The 22032-nt window shown below is 45.5% G+C and overlaps 1 protein-coding gene across 4 annotated transcripts in view; it reads right to left on the reverse strand.

Annotated features, from left to right (window-relative positions):
- The window catches only part of ZNF827 (zinc finger protein 827), a 111135-nt gene extending 94449 nt beyond the window's left edge, over positions 1-16686 (reverse strand). For all 4 annotated transcript variants that reach the window (XR_011364012.1, XM_069978661.1, XM_069978662.1 and 1 more), the window contains exon 1: positions 16207-16686. Coding sequence is in view for 3 of the 4 variants with exons in the window: in XM_069978661.1 (XP_069834762.1) it covers positions 16207-16249 (43 nt within the window). In the remaining variant the exon portion in view is untranslated. The remainder of the gene's footprint in view (positions 1-16206) is intronic.
- Positions 16687-22032: the final 5346 nt, after the last annotated feature.

Below are 22032 nucleotides of genomic sequence, written 5' to 3' on the forward strand. Positions count from 1 at the left end.
TAATCATTAAAAAATTATTTTCTAACCACATTAAGGGCAGGAAAAAACAAAGCCGCCATTACGTCCATAACTCTTATTACAGCCCGGTCTCTACTGATGAAGACCCCATGACTGTCACAGAACACTACTCCACAACGCGCCGAGGTTGTTTCTCCGCCTGATGCTCTTCATCATGGTCAGTGACCATGATTAAATGTGTTATTGAGCTGTTGGATCAGTGAATACTCAGCTGGAAGAGACGATTGCAGGAATGTCTGACCCCGCATGAGGTCATCAGTGGCTTCTCTACCAGGCGAATGCAAGTCGGGTCTCAAAAGAACAAGAGCAGCTGCTCCCCGAAACCACAATCAGCTATGAAGACTAGACACAAGCAGAAGAAGCATCGCCGACTGACACCTGGTCTCTCAACCCAAATCTTTTTTTCACCAATATTAAAGGGGTTATCCAGCGCTACAGAAACATGGCCACTTTTCCCCCTACTGTTGTCTCCAGTTCAGGTGTGGTTTGCAATTAAAGGGGTGCTCCAGCGTGGGGGCACTTTTTTGGGGGGACCGGGGAGGAGGTGGCTGAAATAAAAGACGTCCACTTACCTCCCCGGTTCCAGCGGCGGGTCCCGCATCACGGCGCTCCGGATCCCGGCCGCTTCCGGGTGTCTGACGCCGCCCGAGACGCTACGTCTCAGGGCCGCTCAGCCACTCAGTGAAGGAGGCGGGATCCGAGCGGACTTTAAACGGATCCCGCCTCCTTCACTGAGTGGCTGAGCGGACCTGAGACGTCACGTCTTGGGCCCGCGTCAGACACCCGGAAGCGGGCGGGAACCTGGCACCGGAGCGCCGTGATGCGGGACCCGCCGCTGGAACCGGGGAGGTAAGTGGACATTTTTTATTTCCTCCCCGGTCCCTCCAAAAAAGTGCCCCCCCGCCAGAGCACCCCTTTAATCTCCATTTACTTCAATGGAACTGAGTTTCTAAACCCCACCCAATCTGGAGACAAGAGAGGGGGAAAAGTGGCCATGTTTTTGTAGCGCTGGATAACCCCTTTAATAATCACAGTTTGCAAAAACGGCCGTGATTTATACAGAATATACGTTGTATGGGCATGAATGGAGTCCCGGCTGGAGCGTATACACATAGTATACACTCTGTCCAGGATCCAAACTGGCCGCACGAAAAGCTGCCATGTCACTTTTGTGTGGTCGCTATTAGTTGAATAAGGACCACACAGGACATTTCACAGGTCAGTTCACACAATGGAGCCTGCGGCTCCGGCCACACGCTCCATTTTTGCAGCAGAGAATTGGTTGGTGAACGGCCGGTGTTACAAAGGTGATACCAGCCGGTACGACCTTCATTTCTCGTGAATTGGGATGTGGGCGCATCCGTGTGCGTCCACATCCCAATTCATGTGAAATGAAGATCATCCGGCCGGTACTGCGGATCACAGAATCACCTGTGTTATATGCTGTCTGAACATGGCCCAGGAATAGATACATATGTAGAATGTGTGAGTAATAATATTTATAACAAATAAAATCTGTAAGGCCCCATTCCCATCGCGTTCTGCATAAAAGCTGGAATATCAGTATAAGGCTATGTTCACACAACGTATGAGACCGGCCGTTCCGTGACTCTGGGCGGGTCACGGAACGGCCGGTCTCTGGCCGGATCATCTCGGCCGGTACTTAAGTACCAGCCGGGTGATCTTTCCGGCCGCAGAGCTCTGATGCGGGCGCATCAGCGTGCACCCGCATCAGAGCTTCCCATAGCGCACAGTGAAGCGAGCGCCCGGAGCCGCTCGCTTCACTGTGTGAGCTGACAGGTCAGTTATTTGCGGGGGCAGCACAGATCCCGGCCGGAGCGTATACGATTGCTTAATAGGCTGTGTTCCGCTGCACAAAAACTACGGCCGTTGTTGCCATAGTGTGAACATAGCCTAAAGCCTCATGTACGCATTCAATAATTTTTTTTCCAGTTCGTACAATAACGTCCGCAATTTCCCAAAAAAAATGTCCGTAGAGCAACCCACATTTTTTTTGCTGATTCGCAAAAATTGTACAATGCTAGGTAATAGTTTAACTGGTTAAAAAAGATGCCGACCGCTAAAAAGGTCACATGATCACTTTCAGCCTGTGACATTTCTTGAGGAACTAGTATTTTTCTGCAGATTCGCTTTTTTTTTTTTGCAGACGTTACAGATGTCAGATCAGCAAAGAGATGCGGATCCCACAGACTTCTATTGGACAGTCTGTTCCACAATTATGGTTGGTACTAATTTTTTTTTTTTTTTTTTTTTGCGGTACAGATTGCGGATCAGTTAAACTATGGATAGTGTGAATAGCCCATTAGAAATCAATAGGTACTAGTTTTGTTCACAACTACAGACAAAATTACAGAACATGTGAATAAGGCCTAAGGAAGGGTATGATGACATTTATCGTGGTGTACGGATAGCATTTAAAGGGAATATGTCACCTAAATGTTCTTTTACTGATTTGAGTCAGATAATAAAACTTTTTCTTTTATCCAAATCGGTTTCTATTTCTGACTGTAATTTTTTTTATTTTGCTATTTGTACATTGTTATGGGGGCGGCCATATTGCCTGGGCTGTTTATAACAGCATTTAGTGACATGCTTTACAGCAAGACTCAGGGACATAGAGGGCAATAGACACTCTGCCGCCTCAAGATGAATGTGAAACAATTCTTAAAAAATATGTGTAATATAAAAACAATACTTACAATAAGTGATTTTCTTATGAGACTGCCCCTTTAATGGACTGATGTCGCCTGGTAGCAAATGTATACAAGACTCAAAGGCACAGCAACGGCAGAGAGTGCGAGTCCTGGGGAGTTAGGGTCCTATTACATGGAGCGATTTTTAACGATTAATGATTAACGATCGCAAAAGAGATTGTTTATTGTTAACCTGAAATCGATCACCATATTACACAGAACGATGGTCGTTACTACAATCGTTATTGCAATCGTTATTATGATCGTTTATTCCTTCTGATCCTAGTAAAACAATAAACAATGTGCAATTACACTGAATTAGGAAACAAATGCGAAACTTGAGCAAACGAATGCGGAATTACAGCGAACGATTAACGATAATTTTAGGTTCAGATCTAAATCAACGATCAACGACATATGAACGATTTTTCGATCGCTGCCTGCAATTACACACAATTTAACGATTTTTCACACGATAATCGTCCCGAGTAATAGGGCTCTTACTCTGGAGCTGATCACTGTAAGGACTCCTCTACTACATCCCTGATCGCCAGGTCTGATGGGGCAGAAATCATATCTCCAGCAACACTCTACACATGGAAGAGACACTTAGAGGGAAGCTGACAGAAGGGATCTGATAGATGCGGGCATACTTCGGTAGGTCACGTAGACACTGACACCCTGTCTGCACAGAAAAGCAAGCTCTGGTCTGGTTGTCAGACTGGGGATCATATAACACAGCAAGATATATGGATACGGCACATTACACACTGCTGGGATTTAGCATTATATGTACAGAAAATGTCTGTCATCCTTCACATAGAACTATCTGTTATCTGGCAGGGCAGAACCACGTCCAATAAGAATCGCATCATTTATTCTTAGAAAGGGTTGGAGGCAATCAAGTATATCAGGAGGCGACCATAGCGGCCAGGTTTTTCATGAACTATTATTTATAGAGCGCACCTATTCCATATGACCCAGGTAGAATCTCACATCCACGTCCCCTGGTGACAGGTGTGGAAATGATGGGAATATAAGGTCACATTCTCCTAGGCCGCCTTTATTCTGTAACAAAATTTTAGGCCGGTTCCACATGCAGCACATTTTACTTAGCAGATCGGAGGCAAATCCGCTGCAAAATTATTTTTCCTAGAATACATATTGTATTTACAGGATACCAAGCTATGGCGGAGTCCACTTTACTTCTGTTTCTCACAAATTAGTGTTTGCATAAACAAATAGTACCAGTAATTTTACTGAACTCAAAGCTGTTTTGCTTAAAGTGTCACTATTTTTTTTTTTTTTTTTTTTTGCAGAAATCAATAGTCCAGGCCATTTTAAGAAACTTTGTGATTGGGTTTATTAGGCAAATATTACATTATCTGCATTCAAAAAGACTTTCCCCAGCCCCCCCCCCCCCTATTCACTGCTAAATATCAGGAAATTTCAACTCTTTTATCAGTCAAGCCCTGTGTAATCTATGGAGATGGGAGGGGGGAGGAGGGAGATTAGTCGCCAGCAGAGAGGAGAGAACAAAGGGATTACACAGCGGGAACTGTGAGAAGGCCGGTATTCAGAGGACAGAGAGGTCAGTGCTGACTGTCAGAGGAGATAGCCTGGTGATGTAGCTGTAAATTAACTCTTTGTTGTCCTGTTTTGGTGCCTCATCTCACTCCACACATACTCTCTCCATAGAGAACCATGAAGACAGGGGGGAGAGCTTCAAACTGCTTTTTAATTATAAAAATGCATTTTTCGGCTAATAAACCCAATTACAAAGTTTCTTAAAATCACCTGTACTATTGATTTCTGCAAAAAAAAAAAAAAAAAAAAAAAAAAGTGAACAACAGTGACACTTTAACCTCTTAAGGACATAGGACGTACCGGTACGTCCTATGTCCTCATTAGCACTTCAAAGCGCGGCCCCGCTTTGAAGTGCCGCGATCCCGGGTGCCGCGTGTAGCCCGGGACCGCCGCTATTAGTGGGCACGGTCCGATCGCCGTGCCCGCTAATTAGCTAATCGGAGGCAGCTGTCAAAGTTGACAGCTGCCTCCGATTACCGGAGGCAACGTTTCCCTGGTGTCTAGTGGGGGAGATCGCTCCTCCGGGACCTTGTCCCGGAGGAGCGATCTCCGTTACTGATGCCGGCCGGGGACGCGTCCAAGATGGCGCCGTCCTCGGCTCGGCACTCGTTTGTTTCCGGCTGCAGCAGCCGAAAGCAAACGAGTGCCGATCTCATGGATCTCTGCAGCATATCTATGCTGCAGAGATCTCTATGAGAGATCACAGTGTATATACTAGAAGTCCCCCATGGGGGCTTCTAGTATATGTGTAAAAAAAAAAAAAAACGTGTTGTTAATAGTAAAAATCCCCCTCCCCTAATAAAAGTCTGAATCACCCCCCTTTTCCCAGGTTTTAAATAAAAGTAAACAAATAAATAAATAAATAAACATGTTTGGTATCGCCGCGTGCGTAATCGCCCGAACTATTAATTAATCACATTCCTGATCTCGTACGGTAAACGGCGTCAGCGCAAAAAAATCCCAAAGTGCAAAATTGCGCATTTTTGGTCGCATCAAATCCAGAATAAATGTAATAAAAAGCGATCAAAAAGTCATATATGCGCAATCAAGGTACCGATAGAAAGATCAAATCATGGCGCAAAAAATGACACCTCGCACAGCCCCATAGACCAAAGGATAAAAGCGCTATAAGCCTGGGAATGGAGCGATTTTAAGGAATATATATTGGTTAACAACGGTTTGAATTTTTTACAGGCCATCAGATACAATATAAGTTATACATGTTATATATCGTTTTAATCGTAACGACTTGAGGAACATGCATAACAAGTCAGTTTTACCCCAGGGCGAATGGCGTAAAAACACATTTCCCCCAAATAAAAGAAATGCGTTTTTTTTTTCAATTTCACCACACTTTGAATTTTTTTCTGGTTTCGCAGTGTACTTTATGCAAAAATTCAGCCTGTAATTGCAAAGTACAATTAGTGACGCAAGAAATAAGGGGTCATGTGGGTTTCTAGGTGGAAAAATGCAAGTGCTATGACCTTTTAAACACAAGGAGGAAAAACCGAAAACGTAAAAACGAAAATGGGCCATGTCCTTAAAGGGTTAAACTACTATTTAGCTGTCACTGACTAATTGGGACCCTCACATCATGGCTGCGGGGGTCCCGATCACTTGTGCTGACAGGCGGGGGTAAGCTACTCTCTCAGGTAGACTATGTACAGATTGCCAATAGTATTGATCTATGCTATGCTATGGCACAGCATAGATCAGTATATGCAATCTAATGATTGCATATGTAGCTGTTAAAAAAAAGTGTAAAAAAAAAAAAGAAAAAGAAAAACTTTATAAAATAAACACCCCAATAAAAGTTTTGGCCCATTATAAAAATAAGTAAAAATAAATAAACATTAAATATCATAGCGTGTAGAATTGTCCGATATATTTAAATATCACAATATTTTTACTGCTCGGTGAAAGAGGGGAAAAATACCATAACTGCAGATTTTTTTTTTTTATAATAGATGTCAGAAAAAAAATTAATAAAAAACTGTAGAAATTTTTTCTTTTAGATTAATATCATACTAATGAAAATTAGAGTTTGTGCCGCAAAAAATAAGCCCTTAACCAGCCCTGTAAGTTGAAAAATAAAAGCATTATGGCTCTTAGGAGGCGACACTGCTGTATTGTGAGCAGGACATCCGGGCATCAAAGACCCCGATCATGAAGGGGTTAAATATACACCAGCAAAAAACAAATCAAACATAGCGGCGAGTGAACTGTACTCAGTGTGTGCGACCAGATGGCTACATTGTAACATTTATTTGTAGGGCAACATATTTATTTATTATTTTATTGTAATAATAATAATATTTATTTGTATAGCGCCAACATATTCTGTAGCGCTTATAAATAATAATTTATTACTGGTGAATAGAGATGAGAGAATCACCCGTCTAAGCAAAGCGTCGGAGAAAAAATTTCCAGGACTGGATCCAGCTTTTTCCGACACCTGGGGAGGAGCGGCACAGATTTCAAAGGCGGCAAACTGGTGAACGGCTTGCCGATTACACAAAGCGCTTCTCTTCGTTTAGACGGCGGATTCGCTCATCTCTACTGGCGAGTTTCACGTTTATATATAAAATAAATAGATCAGATGTGCGGGAAGAGAAGCAAGACAATATTACCAGTGCGCCATAATCCACGGCTAATCTATATGCCTTACATAAATTTTACAAACATTTTTAAGAATTTTTTTTTTTTTACTGTTTCTCCATTTGATCATTTATGCTATAAAATAATCCTGAAATCTTGAAACATTTTCATCCCTATAATGAAGCGGTCCTCAGTGTCCTCCTCATCATCACAGACAGGTTACAAGGAAAGGTGACAACAATATATAGATAATATGGGATGGGGCCATCAATAATAAACAACGGTCAGTGCTCAGCCTCCCCCTCCTTGAACAATGAAGTCTACACAGGTCACAAAGCATGCCAAGAAAAGTCAGTGTAGTCCTTATAGGCTTACCCCTCCCCTGACCATAAAGAACACAGGAAGGTTCAGTTGGGCAGAACATGTTTGGGTAGTACTTATCCTCTCTCTTCACATATAGAAGTACATGAAGAAAACGTATAATATGCCCCATAAAAGAAAAGGCACCAGACAAGGAACCTGTGTGTCCACCATTATATGCTACCGGGGGTGGACACAGAAATCGGCAGAAGAAGAACGGCCAGCAGGGGCTCCTTCCACTGATGTCACTGTAGGATATTACATAGCAGAATCTGATTTTTTTTTTGTGTTTATACCTAAAGATGAAATACTAATACAATAACCCTTTTCAAAGTTTTGGTTACCCTAAAAGGGGTAAGTTCACATACACACAAAAAAATTCAAATTAACTTGTCCCACGAAGTGCCAGAGATTTATAATTAATTTTTATTAAAAAAATCTCCACTCCACCACTTCAGTATTTTTCAGCTGCTGTATGTCCTGCGGGAGGTGGTGTATTCTTTCCAATGTGACACAGAGCTCTCTGCTGCCACCTCTGTCCATGTCAGGAACTGTCCAGAGCAGCAGCAAATCCCCATAGAAAACCTCCCTAGACTGGAAAGAATACACCATTTCTAGCAGGACATACAGCAGCTGATAAGTACTGGAAAACTTAATATTTTTTTTTTAATAGAAGTAAATTACAACTCTAAATAACTTTCTGAAACCTTGGTTGTTACTTGGTTATCCATGCACACTGGGATCTGAGGGATGTACTAACCACAAGCAAACAATGTGTCCGTGTGCAGCCCTGCACTACCACCAATATTACAGAAAGACGACCAAATGAACGGGGGCAGACAAGATCCACAGATGGCTTATAAGTACATGATACTCAAGTGAGGAGGATAAACACTGGGATAAAGCCTTTAACATGGCAGTTCTATATGGACAAAGAATTCAACAGCATCAGGTCTGACCACTGAGGCTGTTGGACTCTTTCTTCTTATGTCCTCAAAAGTTTTCACAGGTCGCAGTCTGTGCACTCAGAATTTCATCCATTGCTAGAACTAGGGGAGAGAAGTGCACAGCTCAGCGCTTCTCTCTCTCTGTCTTGCTGCAGGAGACAGGCCAATACACTTACTATTCAAGCTTGTCTCATGCCAAGAGCAGAGATCAGGGAGAGAGAAGACACTTAGCGGGATCTGACCAACAACTTGTGACACATCTCTAGGACATGACAGGGCCCATTTAGTTCAAATTATTTTTTTTCCCTCTAGAATATTTACACCACCCATCAAGTAGAGTGAGAGCGCACAATAACTTGACTTTTTAAAAAATCTCCAATAAATAATTCTAAAACCTTTCCTCCAGCTAAGCCACACCACAAAATCTGACAGAAAGCAGAAATGATGAGCAAGGTGCAAATACACCTAAGACTGGCACATGCGTTATATACTGAATACCGCCATGAAAAATCCCAAAAAACATATCCACAGGATACATTTACTCTTGGTGTTCCTTCCACTTTAGAGCAAGGTTCACACCAGTGTTAGCAAACACCTGATAAACAACGGGTAAAATAAGCAATAAACACATTAAATCATATATGACTGTAAATTAAGGGGCAACTGAGCAAAAAAAAAAAAAAATACAATTTTTTTTTCTTCAAATCAACTGATGTCAGAAAGTGCCAGAGAAGTGTCAGCAGAGAGCACTGTGTCAGACTGAAAAGAAAACACACTTCCTGTAGGACATACAGCAGCTGATAAGTACAGGATAACTGGAAATTTTTAAATAGAAGTAAATTACAACTTTCTGAAAGCAGTTGATTTTCGCTGGTGTACGCTGGTGTTTTGGGTAATAATGAGAAATGACACAGGAAAATGTAGTGAACATGAAACAAAATGTTTAATATTTAAAGGAGAAGTCTGGCGAAATTTTTTTATTAAAGTATTGTATTGCCCCCCTAAAGATATACAAATCCTCAATATACACTTATTACGGGAAATGCTTATAAAGTGCTTTTTTCCCTGCACTTACTACTGCATCAAGGCTTCACTTCCTGGATAACATGGTGATGTCACTTCCTGGGTAACGTGGTGATGTCACTTCCTGGGTAACGTGGTGATGTCACTTCCTGGGTAACGTGGTGATGTCACTTCCTGGGTAACATGGTGATGTCACTTCCTGGGTAACATGGTGATGTCACTTCCTGGGTAACATGGTGATGTCACTTCCTGGGTAACATGGTGATGTCACTTCCTGGATAACATGGTGATGTCACGACTCCTAGAGCTGTGCGGGCTGTGGCTGCTGGAGAGGATGATGGCAGGGGGATGCTCAGTGTCCCTCCAGTGCCCTGTGTCCCTCAGTGTCCCCCTGCCATCATCCTCTCCAGCAGCCACAGCCCGCACAGCTCTGGGAGTCGTGACATCACCATGTTATCCAGGAAGTGACATCACCATGTTATCCAGGAAGTGAAGCCTTGATGCAGTAGTAAGTAAAAGCACTTTATAAGCATTTCCTATAATAAGTGTATATTGGGGATTTGTATAACTTTTGGGGGGCAATACAATACTTTAAAATTTTTTCGCTGGACTTCTCCTTTGATATAAAAGCCTTTTTAGGTAGTCACAGCTTCAGGATGCTTCCTGTATGGATAAACTAGTGGCATGCAGAGTTGAACGAACTTTGAGCATGCAGCATTTGATAAGCGGTGGATGCCTGGAAAACATGGATCCAATCACCAAACCTCAGCAGCCGCCGCTCATCAAATGCTGCCTGCTCAGAGTTCGCTCAGCTCTAGTGGCCCGCATTGCTCAGGTGGGATTTCGGCCCATTCTTCCACACTCTAAAATATCACTGTCCTTAGAAAAAACACGTCAAAAGTTCTGATGGGTCTGAGTGTTTAAACTTGTACCATCCAAGAGACCGCACTGCAGCAAATCCAGTCGTTGCTTAGGGTATGTTCACACTGAGCTTTCCGCCGTGGAATCCTGTCTGTCTCAGTGTGACACTGCTTCTCTATGGGAGAGTGCGGCTAGGTTACACTGAGGCAGGCGGGATTTCAACTGATTTACTCAGTGTGAACATACCCTTAGGAAAAGAAAAAAGAGTTGGATCTCTGTAGAGCTTGACTCTTTATCTAACTCAGAGTGAGAAGAGGACATGCAGCGCACGGTCTTCTCCCCGCTTGTTCTTCCAAACACTCTCTGTGAACGCTCAGGCCCTGACCAATCAAAACTCTTGACTGTGAAACGACAGTGACACCGTAAAATCCTGAAACCTCAGTGGGCCTTCTGTGAAGTCTGAGCTTCAGTTCCTTCCATACATTTTCTTTTTTTAATAAATTGTTTATTTATAAATTTTTCAATACAGAAATAAAGTAAAACATGTACACAGTAACAGCGAAACTAGGTTTGCTATGAAGTCAGGTTACAGATAATAACGAAGACTTAGAGGTCCTCCAAAGAGTCCCCCATACATCAAGGATGGTTCAAAATCAGACTGTAGTCAATCCCTTCCATACATTTTCTATCGGATTCAGGCTGGGCCATTCTAGCAGCTCTATTTTCTTTCTCTGACAATGTCCTTGGCCATGTGTCTTGCTGAAATTATTATCTATTCAGTCTCCTTTCCCCAGTTCTCAGCTGCTGCTTTATGCTGAAGACACAAAAATCAGGGTGTGAGCCTTTCTCTCCATCTCCCCCTCCTCCCTTCAGAGACAGCTGATGTAAACTTTGTAGCTTCTTTGTAATGCTGGGAGGATTATTCTGAGGTCAAGTTGCTAATGAACTCACTGTGATTAATCCTCTCAGCATTACAAAGAAGCTACAATGTTGCAGATAAAGCCTGCCAGGGACTTGTTTACATCAGCTGTCCCAGAAGAGAGGGGGGAGGAGGGGAATACAAAGAGAAAAGCTCAAAGATTTTTGTATTTTCAGCAGCAGCAGCTGAGAACTGGGGGAAGGAGACTGAAAAGATAATAACAGGTATAGAATGTATCGATCGTTTAACGATTTTGAAGCAATGATTTGGTTTTTATAACAATCAGCGTTTAGAAGAATAAATCACTAGAAAAATTCGTTATTGTATTGTTTTTAAGATCGCTTATGCCTATCTCACACTTAGGGTGAATCGGTAAAAGACGGTTTACACGAAGCAATCTGCAAATTTTTAGCAAACGTCAATTTAGGAACATTTCTCGCTCGTCACTTGATCGTTCGTTGTGTTTACACGAGCCGATTATTACTCAAATGCCATCGTTATTGTGAAAATTTGAATGATTATCGTTCCGTGTAAACGCAGCATTACTCCATCTGATCCCAGCAAAACAATGTGCAATTACACTGAACAATTAGTGAAAAAATGCGGAACTACAGAGAACGATTAACGATAATTTTAGGTTCAGATTTTTCATTTGTTGCCTGCAATTACGCAGAACGATTATTGTTTAATTTAGAACGATATAACGATTTTTGCCACAATAATCGTCCCGTGTATTGGACCCTAAGTGGCAGGATGGCATCTGAACAGAATTCAGGACCTTCCATGGCTTTCTGCTCCTCTCTTTCTAATTATTAGAAATCATTCATAGACATCTATGGAATAAGAGCTCTAGAATTTAAAAGTTGGTGACGTGTTGGATACTCCTTTCGCTCGCTGTATTTTGATCATATCCATAGACTCCTATGGCCGCGATGTGCGCCAGAAATCTGTCTTTTTGGAATGATATATTCTCCCTCGGCCTGACAGATTTACTATAAGTCAGGCCAGGAATTGGAAATCTACGCCAGCTCGGAGCTGTCACCGATTTCAGAGAGTGTGGCGTCCAGACAGTCAGATCAGCCAAATTTGAAGTGACTGTACCACCAGGCCCAGGGTGAAGCACTGGAGGTGGGCCGACCCACCCGTAGTGGGAGGAAACCCCCTCCCCTCTATCATAGGGTTCCATTGATTCTAATGGAGTCACGTCATGGAGGGGCTGGAGTTTCTTCCCACTGGGGGTGGGTTGGCCGCCTCCAGTGCTTCAGTCTGGGCCTGGTGGTACAGTCACTTTAAGAGTTTAGTATTTAGTATCAGTATTTGTAAGCTAAAACCAGGGGTGCAACAAACACAGAGAAAAAGTATCAGGGAATAGTGGGCACCTCTGCTGTGCTTAAACTTTAAAGGGGTACTCTGGTGAAAATCTTTTTCTTTCAAATCAACTGGTTTCAGAAAGTTATATAGATTTGTAATTTACTTCTATTGTAAAATCTCCAGTCTTCCAGTACTTATCATCTGCTGTATGTCCTGCAGGAAGTGGTGTATTCTCTCCAGTCTGACACAGTGCTCTCTGCTGCCCCCTCTGTCCATGTCAGGAACTGTCCAGAGCAGGAGAGGTTTTCTATGGGGATTTGCTGCTGCTCTGGACAGTTCCTGACATGGACAGGGGAAAGGAGCGGCAGTATGCACCCAGCAGTGATGGAGCGGAGGAGGTAAGAGCACATTATTTCTTTTATCCACCTCTCCCAGCACTTGCTTAAAAAAAGGGGTCTAGCCGGACTTTCCCTTTAATAGATTTGATCATGCCCCCCCCCCCCTTTTCCTTTTTTTTTTTTACTAAAACAGACAGGCCAGGAGACAAGCGCGGTCGTCTCTCCTCTGTTACAACGTGGCTATCACTATATACTTGTGGCCACGTCACATCCTTTGTTTTAATACACAAAATAAATGACAAAATAGGTTTTGGCTCCAGGTGGGAATATATATATATATGTGTATATACTGCGTACAGAACTAAAACATGATGTCATGAGGTCTATACTATATATGAGACAACCTGCTGGATACAGCTGACAGGCAGCTCTGCATCTATAACCCAGCGGCTGCAGCACGGAGCCACTGACTAAACTTTACAGTAAGTGAGAGAATCCAGCGCTGCCTGTAACAGATGAGGGACGGAGAAGAGACGGGGGGCTCTGCAGGCCGGCAGATGGAAGCAAGATGCAGCGATCCAGTGAGAGTACAAAGCCCTGGTAGGCCCACAGTGACTGAGCTAAAATGGAGAATGAGTCAGAGCTGGAGGGGAGTAGCTGAGGTCGGGGTCAAGGTCACATGGCTCTGCCACTTCCAGATACATCCACTGTTCAGCAGAGGTCGCCTTCTCCAGATCTGCTCAATCCTTACAGATTTCTGTCTTCAAAGCAAAAGCAAAAATAGCAAAAACATCCCCCTCCGGGATTAACCCCTTCAGGGGCGGCCTGACCAGCCCTGACCTCTCTGCGCCGCAGAGCATGCAATCTAATCTGCGAACGGTGCAGGAACTGCAATAAAACAAGAGAATCAATGAGGAGAGGACGTCCTCCACAGGTTATAGCAGCAGGTTACGGCACTGTCATTAACCCTTTGGGGCACTATATACTATATACCAGCCAGTGGGCACAGCATTACAAATGACCTGGTCCGGTGCCAAGTACAGGGCATGGGAGGAGGAGATATATTCCTATTCTTTGTTCCTGGTATATAGCAATAACATAGGTACTGACACAGCAGCAGCAGGTCCAGCCAGCGTGCACAATGTGCCAGCGTATAGCAGAGCTGCAATGGAGCCCTGGGTGGCAGGGAAAGCTCCAGGGTGAGGTTATGGCTGCACTGCACAGCGCCAGGCTCCTCCGCCAGCCTCCTCTATCCCTCCCCGTGTGTCAGAGACATGCATACATATATTTATGTTATGGATATTGATCGCCATCCGTCTGCAGAGAAGCAAATGGCTGCAAATGGAAAGCAACAACCTGACCCCTCCCTCCCCTCCCCCCAACCTGGTGAACTTCAGGTGACCGACTGTGGCAGCCGGGAAAACACAGACATGTACAGATCCTCAGCTGAACCGGGGCACACCGGGTAAACAAGGGCCCTACCCCCGCCTCACCCGCTCACGCTTAACCCTTGCCCTGGACGGGTTATTTCACCCCTGTGCCCAGCTGGAGAGAAAAGAAAGGAAGATGGCACAATACAGTCAGCAGTGACAGGCCTGGCATCACCCGCAGGCTACAATAATACAATATACAAGACCCTGGCACTCTGACATGCTGTATACAAAGAGTGCCCGCAGCCTGACACTGAGCCTGACTGACTGGCATGAAGCAGGAAGTGCAGAGAACATGGCAGCAGGATGTTAGCCGTGCCCTCTCTGTGCCCCTGACGTCTCCAGATTACTATACAGCAGGTGGCCTTGCTTTACAGGGGTCACTAGCTGGCAGATGCCCTAGGATATTGTCTGATGGTGGCAATGCCAGCGTGTGCAGAGTACAATGTGGCAATGAATCAGGGCTGGGGTCACAATGTCATCACACTTACAATAGGCATTGTGCGGCCGAGATAGAAGAGCTGGCATTGGCTACAAGACGTGCCAAGTCGCCCCCAGCATCAGAAAAGTTACAGGATGGGCAATGCCAGGGCTGGGAACAACGACGGAACGGGCTGAAGTAGCAGGTAAAGTTGCCTAGAGTGGGCAGGCTGTGTAAGGGGGGGAGGGCTATGGCTGCATGGGACCCTGGCTGTGCCCGCAGGGTGAGGGGCTCCATGTGACCCTGGCAGTGCCCGAGGGTGCAAAATTACGGCTGTATGGGACCATGGCTGTGCCCGGGGGGTGTAGAGTTAGGTCTGTGCCCGGGGGGTGTAGGGTTAGGTCTGTGCCCAGGGGGGTGTAGGGCTGTATGTGATGACCCTGGCAGCGCCCGGGGGTGCAGGGTTATGTCTGCACCCAGCAGTCTGTGACCCTGGCAGCGCCCGGGGGTGCAGGGTTATGTCTGCGCCCCAGCTGTATGTGACCCTGGCAGTGCCCGAGGGTGCAGGGTTATGTCTGCGCCCCAGCTGTATGTGACCCTGGCAGCGCCCGGGGGTGCAGGGTTATGTCTGCGCCCCAGCAGTATGTGACCCTGGCAGTGCCCGGGGGTGCAGGGTTATGTCTGCGCCCCAGTAGTATGTGACCCTGGCAGTGCCCGGGGGTGCAGGGTTATGTCTGTGCCCCAGCTGTATGTGACCCTGGCAGTGGCCGGGGGTGTAGGGCTTTATGTGACCCTGGCAGTGCTCGAGGGTGTAGGGTTATGTCTGTGTCTGGTGCCCGGCAGTGTAGTATGTATGTGACCCTGGCAGTGCCCAGGGGTGCAGGGTTAGGTCTGTGCCTGGTGCCCAGGGGTGCAGGGTTATGGCAGTGCCCCTGCTGTATGTGACCCTGTCGGTGCCCGGGGGTGCAGGGTTATGTCGGTGCCCGGGGGTGCAGGGTTATGTCGGTGCCCGGGGGTGCAGGGTTATGTCGGTGCCCGGGGGTGCAGGGTTATGTCGGTGCCCGGGGGTGCAGGGTTATGGCGGTGCCCGGTGCCTCAGCAGATTCCTGCACACAGACACCCCCTTTCCCCGGTGCTCGGCCCACCCCCCGGGTTTCTCTCACGAGCCTCCTCCTCAGCCTCCTTCCCTCCCTCCCCCTTGTATCTGCCGCTGCCTCTCCGCCTCTCCTACCGGGGCCGCCAGGCTCAGCAGCCGGAGCTGGCCGCAACCTTTACCCGGGGACAGAGCCCTATTGATTCCGGGAGAGCCGGGGGGCGGCGGGAGGGCACGGTGGGGTGACGGCTAAGGAGGGGGGCACGGTGGGGTGACGGCTGAGGAGGGGGGCACGGTGGGGTGACGGCTGAGGCGGAGGGGGGCACGGTGGGGTGACGGCTGAGGCGGAGGGGGGCACGGTGGGGTGACGGCTGAGGCGGAGGGGGGCACGGTGGGGTGACGGCTGAGGCGGAGGGGGGGCCGCCGCTGCACACAACACCCAGAGACCACTCTGAATAAAATGATGAAATAAATGGCCAGCCCAGGACTGGGAGCTCTCCACAACATGGCTGCCCTGCTCAGCCCGCACACAGCCCCAAAGTAACGCACACAAGCCGCAGCCGCCGCACACAAGCCGGGCACTTACGTGAAGGCAGGCGCTTGGGCTGCTCCTGCTTCCTCCTGGGCATTGTGTCCCCTTAGAGCCGCCGGTGAGATGAGGAGAGAGCCGGGGGGTTCTCCGCGTCCATCACCTTCCCTCCTCGGTGCTCCGGCGGGAGGCGGAGGACGGAGCGGCTCCTGCGGGCTCCGGGAGTCAGGGCGCTCGGTCGCTGCACCTGGCTTGTCCTCCCCTTCACCTCCCTCCCCCAGCAGCCGCCGCCGCCGCCGCCGTAATAAATATTCCTCAATGGATGGGATCTATGTGTGTGAGGTGTACGGACATGATGCTGAGGAGCCGCCGTCTCTGCTCCCCCGGTGTCTCCGAGCCCCTAACACTAGTGCAAGGATCAAAGGGCAGCGGCGGCGGCGGAGCACACACACACTGACACACTCACACACACACATGGAGGGGCAGCCTCCCAGCAGCCTCAGACATACAGCAGACAAGCTCACAGCCAAGGCTGGGTCACAGTGCAGAGCTGCCCTAGGCTCTCTCCTCCTCCTCCTCCCCTTGCACTTTGCACACCCTGCTCCCCTTCAGCTCCTGGAGGGAGGAGGTAGACATGTGCAGGGACTGCTGCAGTATAACACACTGAGGTCACTGCCGGCTGCAAACTTATCCCCGGCACAGGAGGATGCTCATGGATCACAGAGACAGCTGCGCCGTGCACACACAGGGGTCATCAGGGAGGACAACATGGATGATGGGAGCAGAGGAGACCCCAGCACTTACAGACACATACACACACACATATATATACATATACATATACACACACATATATATATATATACACACCTGTTGATGGCATTGTGCACAGCATTGTCTTTATGTCCTTTGTCTCTTATTAACCCCTTCATGACTAGGGATATGACTGGCCCCCTGGGTTATTGTAACCCAGATGTAACATAGAGAGACACCTGTTATTAGTGTCAGTCACTGTGGGTATATAACGTATAGGACAGTATATAATAGTATCATTCACTGTGGGTATATAACGTATAGGACAGTATATAATAGTATCATTCACTGTGGGTATATAACGTATAGGACAGTATATAATAGTATCTCACTGTGGGTATATAACGTATAGGACAGTATATTATAGTATCATTCATTGTTGATATATGAAGTATAGGACAGTATATAATAGTATCATTCACTGTGGGTATATGACATATAGGACAGTATATAATAGTATCATTCACTGTGGGTATATAACGTATAGGACAGTATATAATAGTATCATTCACTGTGGGTATATAACGTATAGGACAGTATATAATAGTATCATTCACTGTTAGTATATGACGTATAGGACAGTATATTATAGTATCATTCACTGTTAGTATGTGACATATAGGACGGTATATTATAGTATCATTCACTGTTATGATTGTTTCTGCGGCTGACGACACCATTAGATCTGTCGGTGATCCGGGCGTCTGTGGACGGTTGCACATCTGGAGTCGGACATAGACAACTTTTCTGCTATCGCCAATGACTGCAATGAAAAAATCCAAAGTAGATCAACTTTTATACAGATCTCCATATACACCTGTTGGATCTGTCGCACTTGCTGGGATCTAATATCTCCTGTGTGTAGCCAACTTCCATCCCGCAGATCAGATTAATTCATGTAAACATTAAAGGGGTATTCCACTCAAACATAACGTTTAATATGTTGCCTGCCCATGGTGAGACTAACAATTCCTTCCATACTTGTTATTAGCTATTCAGTCTCCTTCCCCCCGTTCTCAGCTGCTGATTTCTGCTGAAGACACAAAAATCTGTGTGTGAGCTTTTCTCTCTGTCTCCCCCTCCTCCCCTCTCCCTTCTGAGACAGCTAATGTAAACAAGTCCCTGGCAGGCTTTATCTGCAACATTGTAGCTTCTTTGTAATGCTGGGAGTATAAATCACAGTTCATCAGCAACTTGACCAGAATAACCCTCCCAGCATTACAAGAAGCTACAATGTTGCAGATAAAGCCTGCCAGGGACTGGTTACATCAGCTGTCTCAGAAGGGAGGTCGGAGATTTTTGTGTCTTTAGCAGAAAGCAGCAGCTGAGAACTAGGGGAAGGACACTGAATATATAATAACAAGTATGGAAGGAATTGTTAGTTTCACCATGGGCAGCAACATATCAAAAGTTATGTATGAGTGGAGTACCCCTTTAACCTGCTGTGGAATTAATGGTGCGGATAACCAATATAAATAAACAGTTGCAGTTTGCAGCACAGTGTGATCATATCCTTATAGATAACTCATTTAGCAGGTTATTTCTTTGTTATTGGGTCAGACGTTTTGGGCTGACAATGAGGAGACGCGTGTTCCTAATCTGTTTCCTACGCTCTCTCTCCATAGACGTTAATGGGAATGTTTACATAAATGAAGCTGGTCATTGTGATGACACTTTGGTATGGAAGAAAGGTCGCTGAGGTCAGCAGAACAGAGGACGGCCGTACGCTGGGGATATACGAAGTGTGACAGATACAACTGAAGGCGGATATCGGGAAAAGGGGATCTCAGGATTTTCTTAGTGCAGTAATTGACAACAGCAGAAAAGTCATTCACATCAAACTACAGATGTGGAGCCACTAAAGGGATTGTTCACCAACAATAAAATCTTTCACGTCAACTGATCCCAACAAGTGCCAGAGATTTATACTTTACTTCTATTAAAAAATCTCCAGTCTTCCAGTACTTATCCGCTGCTGTATGTCCTGCAGGAAGTGGTGTATTCTTTCCAGTCTGACACAGTGCTCTCTGCTGACACCTCTGTCCATGTCAGGAACTGTCCAGAGCAGCAGCAAATCCCCATAGAAAACCTTTTCTGCTCTCCAGACTGGAAAGAATACATCACTTCCTGCAGGACATACAGCAGCTGATAAGTACTGGAAGGCTTGACATTTTGTAAATAGAAGTAAATTACAAATCTCTGTCACTTTCTGCACCAGAATAAAAAAAATTGGTGAACTACCCCTTCAACAAAAGCCGAGAGCAGAGATATTGGTCCTTAGTCACAAATACAGCAGGTAAAAGGTAAATCATATAAAAAAAATCGGACAAATCAAAGTCATCCTAATATGTGTCCAGCTACAGACTCAGCTGCCTCAGAAGTGCATTGACCTCGCGCTCTTATATTTTATTGCACACTACGACTTGTGTTTACATGGGAGGTTTTTGTAAAAATCTGAGAAAAATATCCTTCAATTCAAAAACATTCTGTTCAAGGGGCAGATGCAGAAAGAAGGACGGTCGTAGCGTCTCAGGTGAGACCCCTTGATGTGCGACCCTTCAAACACATAGGGGGAGATCTATCAAACATGGTGTAAAGTGAGACAGGCCCTGTTGCCCCCGGCAACCAATCAGATTCCACCTTTCATTCCTCACAGGCTCTTTGGAAAATGAAAGATGGAATCTGATTGGTTGCCGGGAGCAACGGGGCCTGTCTCACTTTACACCATGTCTGATAAATCTCCCCCAATGTTTCCTGTTTTTATGGTGGTTGCACACTACAATTGTAAAGCTAGCGTGAAAATAAAGTTCAGGTTAAGGCTATGAGGGAGATTTATCAAACATGGTGTAAAGTGAAACTGGCTCAGTCGCCTCCGGCAACCAATCAGATTCCACCTCTCATTCCTCACAGACTCTTTGAAAATGAAAGGTGGAATCTGATTGGTTGCCGGAGGCGACTGAGCCAGTTTCACTTTACACCATGTTTGATAAATCTCCCCCTATGTTTACACATTGTACATGATCATTGTAGTGTTTGTACAGCATCATGTGAACATAGCCTAAGGCCATGCCCATACAACATATTTTTTATGACAAGAACGACTGTTCTTGTTGTTAAAAAAATGTGTTGCATTAAAGTCAATACAAACAACGTCCATTTTGCACCCAGTGTATTGAGGAACGGCCATTGTTCAATACGACCATGGAAATAACTGACATGCCAATTATTTCTGGCCATAGTGCATTGAAATCAAGGCTAATTTCACTGCAACAACGGCCGTTCATGCCTAAGGCCATATTACACAACATGATATAGAGGAGGAAGGAAGCGCCAACCTGTCAGGTCCGCGCTCACTGCTTATGATGAAGACAGTGGCGGTCTGCTGCCCCTGCTACTACTACTACACACGGCGGCATGCGGCAGATCGCCGCTGTCGTTATCACCATTTATCAGTAAACTCAACCATTTCGATGTACTGTTATTGGCCGCACATCCCCTGTTTACACAGGGGGGCATTACGGCCGATAGTGATACGTTTAACCACCCAGTCAGTCGACGAGCGGCATCTTCCCACTCCTCAGCTGACACTCTTACACAGGACGATTATCGGTTGAAGGAGCGTTTCTAGCACTTCTCCTTGACGATATTCTGCCCATGTATAACGGCCTCTATTCAAAACTTACATCATCCATGTTTAAAAAAAAATTGCCTTCCCCTAAACCTAATAGCAGTTGTGCCCTCTTGCAGTAAAAACGTCACTCCTTGTGATGAGTCTCTTACATTATTGTTGAGTATTTTCGCCCAGCATCTCATTGCGGATTCAAGTCAGGAATTTGACTGCGCCAGAACCTTGAAGGGGTTGCTCACAAATTTTTTTGTTTCAAATCAACTGGTGCCAGAAAGTGCCAGGGACTTGTAATTTACTATAAAAAAAAAATCTCATCTTCCTGTACTTATCATCTGCTGTATGTCATGCAGGAAGTTGTGTATTCTTTCCAGTCTGGAGAGCCGAAGAGTTATTTATTGGGATTTGCTGCTGCGCTGGACAGTTCCTGACATGGACAGAGGTGGCAGCAGAGAGCACTGTGTCAGACTGGAGAGAATACACCACTTCCTGCAGGACAGCTGATAGGTACTGGAAGATTTTTTTAATGCAAGTAAATTACAAATCTTTGGCACTTTCTGGCACCAGTTCATTTAAAAGGAAAAATAAAGGTGAACAATTCCTTTAAATTTCATTTAAACTTGGTACCATGTACTGCTTGTATTATATTACAGTTACATAGGCTGATCATAAACTTCCATTGACTTCCAGCTAACATCTATCCACTGGCGTTTTTGTCTGCATTTTTTTCATGATTTTAGGGCAGTGTGAAGCATTATGGGAGCTTTTACTAGCAAATGGTAAGGGCTGAACAGAATTATTCCTGTAAAGAGACTCTGCCAGTAGCATTATGGTGTCCTATCTCAGGGGAGCATAAACTAGTGACAGAGAAGCTGAGCAGGATGATGTATCACTTACATTGTTCTGTGTAGCTGATCCAGAGATCTCCTCCTGAATAACATAGACCATAAGTAGTCCTCTCCATTATGTGCATGAGCTCAATAGTCCTGGATATTCATGAGAAACAGAAAACTCCACCCACCAGCTGCTGATTGGCAGTTATCTATCCATGCTGTGTATAGGCAGCAACTGTCAATCAGCAGCTGGGGGGCAGGGGGAGGGGTATGGCACAAATCCTATTCTCCTGCATATTAGGAGAACGGCTGAACAGAATGATGTTTGTAATACACCGATCTGGTCAACATTTCTGTCACTAGCTGCTGCCCTCATTTATGGTAGAATAAACCTAGTGACAGATTCCCTTTAAGTATTTTGTGCTCACTGTTACTTTCTAAGTTTAACATTCTGAAACAAAAAATAAATAAATAAAAAAAATTTGGGATGGGGCAAATCACACCGCATCAACAAAATGTGAACCAGTGATAGTGAATAACCAAAGGGCAGAAAATCCGACCCCTTCTCCCCTCATCTTGGAACATGGAAATGCTAACTGCATACGTTTCCCC

Source organism: Dendropsophus ebraccatus, chromosome 7 (assembly GCF_027789765.1).
Source record: "Dendropsophus ebraccatus isolate aDenEbr1 chromosome 7, aDenEbr1.pat, whole genome shotgun sequence".
NCBI lineage: Eukaryota > Metazoa > Chordata > Amphibia > Anura > Hylidae > Dendropsophus > Dendropsophus ebraccatus.